Here is an 11607-nt window from a genome sequence, read left to right on the forward strand (position 1 = left end):
GTAATCCAGCACACCAGAAATAGGAACTACAAATCAGATTGGGTCCTGAGTGTGATTCTCACAAAACAAAGGGACTTGGGCCCGAGGAACCAGCAAACATTAACCTGAGCTTTGGGCCACGTGACATAAGTCCTTCCGAGAATTGTCACCAAGACTGATCAAATCAGATTTCTTCCATAATGAGGACTGACATATTGTTTAAGAATATTCAGTGTATGCAATACATTTGAAAGAGACTTTTTTTTTTGAAAAACTTTCAAAACAGATTTTTAAAAGTTATACTTAAAAAAGGAAAATGGGCCATCAAGAGGGCTTAGTGGGCAAAGGTGCTTGCTGCCAAGCTTGACGACCAGAGTTCAATCCCAGAATCTACATAGTCAAAAGAAAGAACCTACTCCCCACTCTTACAAACTTGTACTATCTTCTGATCTCCCCACGTTCAATGTGCCAAACACACACACACAAACACACACCCTTAAAAAAATAGAAATCAAACAACTGAGGTTATTGTGTATAGTTGCCTAACACAGGTATACAGGTAATTAAATTGTAAATATTTTAGGATATATTTATGTTTTGGGGGCTTTTTTGAGACAGGGCTTTACACTGTTGCCCAAGTTGCCCTGAACCCGAGGAAAATCACACCTCAGTCTCCTGGCGCATCGAGTTAAAATTCTGCAGTTACTAGTAGCATTCTAAGTGACAGTCCTACCCCAAGTACACAGAAAGCCAGCAGAACACAAGGCACATTTCTTAAGTCTTAAGTGCATACTGCTCCAAAAAGAACAGACTCTATCGTACAGTTGTTCACTTGTGGCAGCTTTTAGTAAACAAGCCACAAGCTCCCTGGCCTACAGCTCCTGAGGGATCCATTACACAGAAGACAGGATGGAAAGGGACACTGGGTGGTCCTTCTGCCCAGTGGCTTTGCCCTCCAGGACACTCCCCCACCTTGCTTCAGTCACCCTTCCCACTGCATCAAGGGAAGATGCAGCCTTAGGACACAGGACAGAATCAACCAGCAAAGCTTAATTACCACAGAGGCCACGAGGCAGGCTGACCTCGGTGAGCTCTAACAGTCTGGTCTACATATCAAGTCACAGGCCAACCAAGGCTCACAGTGAGACCCTGCCTAAAAATAAATATAAGTTGTAAGGCAGTTTTACAAGTAAAAATGATGATCAGATTACATTTTTATTTAAAAATTCAAATTTGCATATCCTTTGATACAGCACAGAAAACAATGCTAACAAGAGGGATGTGCACCTAAGTACCGTGCAGCTCACACCAAAGGCTGCGGGCGGACGCCTGGACCAGAGGAGGAGCTGTGGAAACAAGCTGTGCACACAGGGCAGAAAACCACACGGCCATGGTAAGCAAAGCAGATGTATACATACTGGCCATCAAGCATGCCAACGTATCAAGCCAGGTGAAAATGCCAACTCATTAAACAATGTGCTATTATTTGTAGAGGGAAAAGAAATAGACCAAAATTGACAACGATGCCTCGATGCCTGTGCATACAAAAGGCAACGGCTGGCTGACAGCCGACCAGGTGGCTCAGCTGGTAAAGAAAGGTGCTGGCCACCAAGGCCAAAGACCTCCCCAAACTCCATCCTCAGGACAGTGCAAGACAGAACTATGTCTCTGTCTGTCTATCTCTCTTTCACTTTCTCACACACACACACACACACACACACACACACACACACACACAAATGTTTAGGAAAAAAATGTAGGAGTCCATTGAGTCCAATGCCTTTAACCCCAGCATTCTGGGGGCAGAGGAGGCAGATCTTTTCTAGACAACAGCCAGGGCCACACAGAGAAACCTTGTCTCAGAGAGAAAGGGAGGAGGGAGGGAGAGCACAAGAACTTATGGAAAGAATATGCAGCTGGAAGCCAGGTTTGGAGGTTCACTCCTGTAATTCCACTACCTGGAGGCTGGAGAGGGCAAACGGGAGACAAGGAGGCACAGGGAGCAGAGACGGTGGGATGGAAGCTAGGGCTGGGCTCACTCGCTCTTTCCGGCAATAAGAGTGTTCCACCGGGCCCTTGTGGTGGTGGTGATGATGATGATGATGTGGTACTGAGGCTCAAACCCAGGGCTCCAAGACACACTATGCCAGGCCCCAATAATTTTCTCAAAACCCAAATCGCCTATAGACTGTCACAGCTTTTCAGAAAGCCTCTCACCAGGGACATTCTGCCAAACTGTCTGAGGGAGGCTTCCAGGGGGACAATGAGCTCTGCAGCTGTCTGTCTGTCTGTCTGTCTGGCAGGCAGTGACAGCCTAAAGCTTAATTTCCTCCTCCTGTGTGTTAGTGTCCACATAGTGGTTCAGATTGTGAAAGGGCAATTTTCTACTCAAATACAGAGAACAGATGCCCACACCCCCCCCTCCAGAGAGCCATTCCTGACCCTGACTTTGGGGTAGGCAGCTGTTCACTCAGGAGCCCTCAGTGGCCACTGCCCAGCACTAACGAGTCTGTCACAGGGGTCATGAGAAGAGCGCCTCCCTGTATTCTCCTAGCAACTCTTCTGCAACTTCCTCGAGAAAACTCAATTATCTTAAAAAATCACATTTGGTCAGGTGTGGTGGTGCAGGGCTATAACCCCAGCACTCAAGAGGCAGAGGCAGGAGGACTGCCAAAAGTCTGAGGCCAAGCTGGTCTACCCAGCAAGTTACAGCCCAGCCAGAGCTACAAAGTAATATCCTAGCTTAAAGAAACAGAATAAAGAGCCGGGCAGTGGTGGCGCATGCCTTCAATCCCAACACTTGGGAGGCAGAGGCAGGCGGATTTCTTGAGTTCAAGGCCAGCCTGGTCTACAGAGTGAGTTCCAGGACAGCCAGGGATACACAGAGAAACCCTGTCTCGAAAACCAACCCCCCCCCCAAAAAAAAAAAAAAAAAACAAGCAAACAGGTTAAAGGATGAAATACTGAATACATGTTCAATGTAACTTAATCTATTTTCTTATGTTGAAAGGCTTAAGTTAAAATAATGATCTCTTATATTTGTTTACAGCCACATCCTTAATTTGAAGGCATGGAGAACAAAGTTTTGTCATTCCTGCCTGAGGGTGAGGTTGTTTGTACACCATCTCTAGTCTTCCCACCACCCAGATCTTTTTTTTCCTTCTGCCTTTCATTTCAATAAAATCAAAGAGCAGGAACTAGAATTTACATACGAGCAACCAAAGCCACTGTCTGCAATCCCTTGACACCAAGATTCTGTAACTCTTAACTCTGAATGCTTCGGTAAATGGCAAAGCCACTTCTTTTTCTGGATTCTTTCCTCGGACACAGTCAGTTCCAGAAACACAGTGATCACAAACTATACAAAACAAAGTAATAAAACCTTTTTATACATTTACTTATGTGTGTGTGGCTGTAGTGTGCATGTGTGTACCTGTGCAGGTCAGAGGACAACTTAAGAGTGGGTTCTGTCCTTCTACCTTGGGGGCTTTGGAGATCAGATTCAGCCTGGCATCTCTCTAGCTCAAGTACTTAGAAGACAATAACGACCTGTAACACTAGCATGTAGGAGGCTGAGGCACCTGAGTCACAAGTTCAAGACCAGCCTGCAGCTGCTTAGTAAGATCCTGTCTCTAAAGGGTGAAGTAGGGACTAACAGGAAAAGATTTTCAAATCTTACCTGATTCTCTTTTTCCTAAGTCAGCTGAAGTCGCAGCCGATCCCATGACACCGCCACCTGCTTCTCTAACACCCACTTCCCATGAGGTGAATTTCATAAACTGAACTCTTTCTTTCCACTTGAATGGCTGGGAACCAAACTGCTGTTGTTTTAATATTTTCAAATAGAGCCAATCAAGACTGCTAGTGTCTCTTACTCCCTGCCCTCTCCAGAGCCTTGACCTTGTAAGGCACATGCATGTGAGGCATTGGGCAATATACTTTCCTCCTTGCTTTAAGGACAGAGTACTTTTCTGTTAAAATCCTAGACTAATGTAGCAATCATTCTCAGAGACTTCCCATCAAGGATTTCTGACAATCTCCAGGTATCTATTTCTACCTACAGGGAGTGAGGGGAAAGAAACACATCCCTGAGGGCATTAAGTTTGGAATTATTATTTAAATTAAAGGGGGCACGGTGGCCCATACCTGAATTAGAGACCAGTCTGGTCTACCAACGGTATATAGAGACCCAACACACACATTCACACGCACACACTGGTAAACCTGAGCTTCCTTGCAAGCTAATGCCAGTCCGGTGGACATGAGACTCTTGTCACAACAAAGAAACAAGTCGTGACAATGTTTTATCCTACTTTCTCTTATGAAAATGAATTTGAGGGCTGGGAAATAACTCAGCCACACAGTGCTTACCTAGTGAGTACACGCCCGTAGGTTTGATCACAATGACTCTAATACACACATGTGCATACACACATATACACACATGTGTATATATACACACATACATATACACATGCATACACACACACAGAAAGAACGGACATGAAACAAACAGATGAGGGAAAGAAAAAGGCAGGCTATGGTTTTCATCTCAGATCATGGTTTCTGTCTACTCCAAGACGGAAGAAAGCAAAGCAAAGCCCCTAGTGCTGGTTTAGGGCAAGCCTCAGGGCTTGCTGATGAAGCTCAGTGGTAGCGCACGTCCACACGTCCCAGGTTGGTCCTCAGCGTCCAATCAACCTGTGGCGGCATAGGTCTGTTTACCCCAGCACTTGATATGTGACTCCAAAATCAACCTTGGCTACGTGAGACCCTGCTTTAAAAAATGACCTTAAAACTATAAAGGAGCCTACCTGCCTGGGTTACTGTAAGGCCTTTATTCCACACAGCACGCCGAGCTCCTAAAGCACAAACAGTGCTCCTATTATACAATGCCGGTATATCTGAATCAGGCACTGACACTGACATTTCGCTAACCTCCCCTCCTCCCTGAGAACTGCAATGTCAACTCAACGCCCAGTGTGCTGATTCCAACCTCAGTTTGACTTTTCAGTTCTGAGACTAAAAGAAAAGCTAATGGGGTGGGGATGGGGCAGCCTTTAATCTTAGCACTAGTGGGAGGCGAAGGCAGGCTCTGTGAGTTGTAGGCCCAGTGTGGCCTACATGGTGAGCTATAGCCAGGACTACATACAAAGAAAGACTCTGCCTCAAACAAACATTAAAGCAGCAAGAAAAGGAAGAGCCATCACTGTGACTGACTGGTGGAACTCCGGCCTTCAGGAGCTAAGAGTTCCCAGCCAGTGTGGGAGAAGCTGCAGGCCAGTCTGAGCTGGCCAGCCCAATCCTGTCTGCAAACACACAGCCAGACCCAGAAGAAGGGAGGGAAGAGCAGGAGGGAGGGGAGGGGAGAAAGATCTGGGGAGAGGAATACAGATGATAACGAAACTGCCTGCTCGGGTGTCAGAGAAGATAAGAACTGGCTGTCGAGCACTATCTGTCAGACAAAAGTAGTATTTATCAACCAAGTCTTTGGTAATAAGGACCTGAGCTGGAGAGATGGCTTAGGGGCATTCACTGTTCTTCCAGAAGACCAAGCAGGTACATCAGATAGCTTACAACTGCCTGTAACTCCAACTCCTGGAGATCTGACGCCTCTAGACTTGATGGGCATCTGCACATGTGTCATGTACCCCAGAGGCACACACATATACGCAAATAATTAAAAACAATAAAACTCTTACGAGAACAGAAAGGGCGGGTGTGTGGGCAGGCCTGGTCCCACTATTGAGAGCTACTCCTTTTCTCTGCTCTGCCAGGGTCTACCTTCCTGACCACTCACGGTTTACTCTGACCTCCCAACTCTGACTGAGCTAAGCTTCCTACAAACTTCCTTCTAACCACAGCTTGACAACACGGTTTCCTTGGGGGTGGGGGCAGTCTGGTCACCTGGCCTGACACCTCCATCCTGTGAACAACTTCAAAGGCCCTCTCTACCAGAAGGAAAAGAAACCTACCAAAGCATGTTACTTCCTTTCCCACCCAAAGATGCTTTGCTCATCTTTTGACATTTACAGTGTTTTTCTCCAGAAAATCTGAAGGATGTTTTTCATTAGATCATATCCAACCCATTTGTCCTAACAGGTATTACCTTCAAAACTGACCTTCTTTTCTTAAAAGAAAACTTATGTGTCAAGTCATGCAAACATAGAGTAAAAGATTCCCAGCCACAGATGTTTCCTTCTGCTCTTTGGAACCTAATAAAATTTTAATAATTAACTTGTAGCCTTTCCATGACATATGAATTTTAATATATTACAGCCTAAAGAAGTATTAAACTGCTGTAATACAAAGAGAATCGCCGGGCAGTGGTGATGCACCTTTAATCCCAGCACTTGGGAGGCAGAGGCAGGCGGATTTCTGAGTTCGAGGCCAGCCTGGTCTATAGAGTGAGTTCCAGGACAGCTAGGGCTACAGAGAAACCCTCTCTCGAAAAAAAAAAAAAAAAAAAAAAAAACAAAAAAAAAAAAACAAAAACAAAACAAAAAAAAAAAAAAAAGAGAATCGAGTAGACTTAGGCAGCCTGCACTGTCACACACCGGCACTGCTACACACCGGCAGGGGGCTGGATGCCGTTGATGAACTTTCCCACAAACAGTTTCATTCAATCAGTTCCTAACAATGTTGCCGAGGGAATAAGCAACAGCTGCTTCTTGGGAATGCCAGCCATCTCCAACCATTGGAAAGGAATTAAGACTGGGAGGCTCACACACAGGTGCTTGCTGGAGCAGAAATGAAGCCACCTGACAAACAGCCCCCACCCCCAAGCTCTTGGCTTCAAAGTCAAACAGGAAAAGATACTACTTGGTGGAAACAATTCTCTATAGTTGTTCACCGAGTCACAACTGGACCATCACTGCTCACAAGCTCTGCTAAGTGAAGCAGCTTCTGCTTTCCTGAGAGTAGAATCTCCCAGATGCACATCCAGCTTCCCTGTTCCTCACAAGTGCTGGCACCATGTCCAGGAATTCCCCTGCTGAGTCCCACAGTCCTTCCCGGAACAGGAGAGACCACGTGTGCTGCAGTCTCGGCCTTTTAGGTTGTGCCCAAAATAAAGTTTTAGCTCAAGCAAGACTGAGTGAAATAGCTAGTAAAAAAAACACCAGTGAAAGCTCATGTCACACTTACCAACAGAGCTGCCGCAGGAAACAGTCTAAAATGTTACTTAACAGCCTCATTTAATAAACACTCAGCAGAAGCCACGCTGGAGTGGTAAATGTCTGTGATCTCAGCAGAGGCAGAAGGATCGCTGTAAGTTAGAGGCCAACTTGGTCTACACTCCAAGTTCAAGGCCAGTTAAAGATATGCAGCCACATCTAGTCTCAAAAGGCAAAGAGTAAGAAGGAACTGTCAGCACCGGGCCTCTCCTCACCTGTAATTAGCTGCACTTGCAGACTAATAGTATGGCTCCAAACCCCTGGCCTGGGGGGGCCTTTGGCAACAACCCGGGGGATTCAGGGCAAAGATTACCAAGAAGGTTAAAGTCTTTATGGAAACAACAGGCACGAGCAAGCAGTAATAAAAAAAAAAAAAAAAAAAAAAAAAAAAAAAAAAAAAAAAAAAAAAAAAAAAAAGCCGGGTGGCAGCGACTGCCCTAAGCACTTTCCCTGTATTAACTAACTTAACACCAACAGCCCTGTCAGACCCTGCAGCACCCTCACTTTAAGTGTGTGGAACGCAGGAAAGCTTAAGGAGCCCGAACAGAAAGTTAACACAGCCTAGAAGTGATGAGACTCGGTCAGGCTGGAGATGCCACGGTGGACAAGGTGGACAGCTTCCCGTGGTTACCCCACGGGTCACGTGGAAGCTCCCAGATGCCCACCAGCCCTCGCCGGCTCTCCTTCCATATGTTTGCTTTTGCTGCCTTAAACCACACTGTTGAAAAACAAGAAATAACGGAGTGTCTCCAGTGTATACAGAGGAAACTCAACTTCTGTCCTGAGGACGCCCTTCCAAATATGATGTATCAAAGAAGTGGGCTGGAGAACCGAAATGGACAAAGAATCCGGAGGTGGAATATCAAATAAGTCAGATTTCAAACGACCCGGCCTGGGATGCTGCAGAGAAGGGGCGCATCCATCGCGTGCAAGGTGTCCCTGAACGATGCCTGGAAGGCGCAGGGACCCGGGCTGCACGCACAGTCCGGCGACCGAGCAACACTCAACCTCAAGGCCTGAGGCCTTCGGGCAAACCCCGCAGCACCGGCGGCCGCTGGGCTGACGCTGCGCTGCGGGAGACCCCGGGGCTCCCGGAGGGGACTGCGGTCGCGCCCCTCGGACGGCCGGCTACGGAAGGGTGGTCCGGTGCCCCGGGTCGTCGTGAAGGGCCTTGGCCCGTGACCGTCGGCGCCTGTGCTGAGCCGGGAGCCCTCCGGGTCTCCTCGGGCTACGGAGCTTCCTTCCCGGGCTCGCCGCCGCCCCCTCCCCGCAGGCCGCCGGCCGAGCTCCCTCGCACGCCCGCGCACAAAGGGACGCCGTAACCCCTGACCCCGCCAGCACCTCGGCTTACCGGCTCCACCACCTCCTGACACGCTGCGCCGGCGACTCCATATCCCAGGAGCCAGCGCCGACCCAGTTAACCTCCTGCCCTCCCGTGATTGGCCGGGCGTGCGGGAGACCCGCTTCCCTGATTGGCTGGACTCCTGCAGCTGCGGGATTGCGTGGCCTGGGCCGGGGAGCGGAGGCCCCACCCACCCGCCCTGGCTGGGCGGGGCTTATGGGGGCGGGCCTGCCCGGGGGTGTGGCTCCGCCAGGAGCGCCGCGGTCTTCGCATTTCAAACCTACCGCGTTCTCAAATTGACAACTCCCGTCCCCGGAATGCTCGGGACGTATACATTTTCTTGTCATAGTTCCCGCCACTTCCTTTTAGGTAACTACATGCCTGTTTCCTCCTAAGAGATGACGACTCTGAGATACAGCTACACCCGATAATAAGGCACCATGGCAGTCCCTTTTCTTCTGGCTTCTTGGGCCATATCACGGTGCCCACAAACGAGCCAAGAACACCCCACGTCTGGGAGGAACCGAGAATCTTCGACCAGTACAGCCAGTTTGGCCGCACCCGTCGTCCTACTACTAGCCTCGCAGTGCGTTGTTGTCCATCCCACCTGGCTCTCTCTCTTCTCCACACATTTTATCCTGTCCCGCTCCATCCCTCACCCTTCACAGTCTTGTGGACTGACAATTCTCACAACTTGCCACGGAGTTTTTAAGAGCCACCAAAAAGGTTTTCTCAATTTCCCCTATAACAGTAGAGGTGACGGCCCTGTTTTCTTCATATAGAAACTGCCGGGATTAATGTTCATTATTTGGTAAGAACGGAGATATAGGAAGAAAGGGTAAACCCCAAAAGTGGAAACAACAACAACAACAACAAAAAAAAAAAAAGACAGCAAAAGCAAACTCAGGACAAACAAAAAAGCCAAACACCCACACCCTGGCAGGGGCTGCTGCTCTCCATACAGAACGGTCTCCTGAAAGAAGAGAAACTGTACATATTAATCCTGGATGTCTTTCCAGCTCGACTGTGGCGTCGGAGAAAGGCTTCTCAAATACTTTCCAGCCCAGAACCTTTCTTCTGGGACCCTCGGCTGCATCTAGAAAAGAAAGGGGCGAGAGTTGTTTGTGTCAGCATCCAGGTGTGCTCGGCTGGCCAGCGTCCCTGGGCTGTGGACACTTACTTAGCTCACAGTTCGGAGCAGCTACTGCTGCCCTTGGCTGCTTCTTCCCCATGGTGCAGAACTGGTTTGACTTTTCCCAGAGCAACGCAGCCTCTATATATGCAGACAAGTACCGCCTCCCCTTGGCAAACCGCACCCTTCAAAGCATAATCAAATTTCATCTTTGACCGGCCATGAGAAGAAGGAATTGTATTTCTGCCACTCCTAGTTATTAATAAAAATTAATTGAGTTAAAAGTTTTCCTCTGAGATTTCATTTATGTGCCATTCAGCAGGGCAGAACCTGGAGACAGGCAATGGGTGCTGGTGGGTGGTGGAAACTCAGTAAAGGCTTTTGTTGGAGGCCACTCCCCTGGGAGTGAAGCAGGTTCAGGGACTCACTCCACTGAGGGTGATCAGAGGACTCTGTCCCTCTGTGACAGGGGGTGAAACCAATTAACCCGAAGCCTGACTGTCCACATCCATTTTCCACTCAGTACGTGCCACACTGAAGTGATTATAAGACTTCAAAGTGGAGGTGAAACTTCTACCTGGTCTATCCCTCCAGATCTGAAGGAGCCGAGGGCGTCAGCTAGTCAATCAGTGATCTCCAGGCAGGCAGCAAAGTGAGGCAGAACTTAGTACCCGATGGAAAAGAAAAAGTCACCAGGCAGCAAAACAGAGATCCAGGATTTCTCAGTGTAACAGGAAGAAAGCTTAGAGAGTGGGGGGAATTTGCCTCTTGGGAATAACTGAGGTACCTGAGAATGAGCGGAAAGAAGAGCAGCTGATGAGGTTGCCAACACAGGCGCACATTTAAGCATCCTGTCGTTCTGGGAACCGTGGGTTTTCCAAGCAGCAGCAGAGGAGAGAAGCATCCTGGAGGAGTGCTGGCTCAACCCCCAAAAGTCCCAGGTTAAAATGTGATCTGCTTCCAACTCTGGTAGCTATCAGACACTTGCCTAAGGCAAAGTTGCCTTTGCAGATTAAGCTGAGGACAACTTGTCCTCAGAAAATAGAAGTGCCCATAAAACCATCCATGAAATCAAATCTGGCAGAGGAAAGATTTGAGTTTATGAATTCTGAAAGAGAAGCAGGGATGAGGACATAACTGAGTGATAGAGCGTGGGGCTCTGGGCTCCACCATTCACTCACACACACATTACACCAAATACACACATACACACCACACACACACATACACCATACACATACACACACATCACACACACCAAATACACATACATACCATACATACAAAACACACACCACACACACACATACACTACACACATACACTACATACACACACACTACACACACACCACACACACCATACAATACACCACACATACACACACATCACACACACCAAATACACATACATACCATACATACAAAACACACACACACTACACACACACCAAATACACATACATACCATACATACAAAACACACACCACATACATACATACACTACACACATACACTACATACACACACACACCACACACACCATACAATACACCACACATACACACATATCACACACACCAAATACACATACATACCATACATACGAAACACACACACTACACACATACACTACACACATACCACATACACCATACAATACACCACACAAACATATACCACACACACACATACACACACATAAACACACATCACACACACATACACAAACACATAAACACACATCACACACACATACACAAACACATACCACACACATACCACACACACACCACACACACATACACTATACACACATACCACACACACTACACACATACACTATACACACACATACACATATACCACACATACATATATACCACACACCCCAAATCTATACATATACACACATACACCACACATATTACACACATACCAAATATACATACCACACACACAAACACCACCCACAACAA

The 11607-nt window shown here is 47.5% G+C and overlaps 1 protein-coding gene across 3 annotated transcripts in view; it reads right to left on the reverse strand.

Annotated features, from left to right (window-relative positions):
- Slc11a2 (solute carrier family 11 member 2) overlaps window positions 1-9764 on the reverse strand; it is a 37296-nt gene extending 27532 nt beyond the window's left edge. Inside the window, exon 1 of one of the 3 annotated variants that reach the window (XM_034516520.2) lies at window positions 9677-9764. In XM_034516520.2, the coding sequence (XP_034372411.2) occupies window positions 9677-9728 (52 nt within the window). In that variant the 5' untranslated portion in view covers window positions 9729-9764. Of the gene's footprint in view, window positions 1-8495; window positions 8636-9676 lie in introns of those variants that run through there. The other 2 variants (XM_034516521.2, XM_076912087.1) reach the window with 2 other exon arrangements.
- Window positions 9765-11607: the final 1843 nt, after the last annotated feature.

This window comes from Arvicanthis niloticus, chromosome 13, assembly GCF_011762505.2.
Source record: "Arvicanthis niloticus isolate mArvNil1 chromosome 13, mArvNil1.pat.X, whole genome shotgun sequence".
Taxonomy (NCBI): Eukaryota; Metazoa; Chordata; class Mammalia; order Rodentia; family Muridae; genus Arvicanthis; species Arvicanthis niloticus.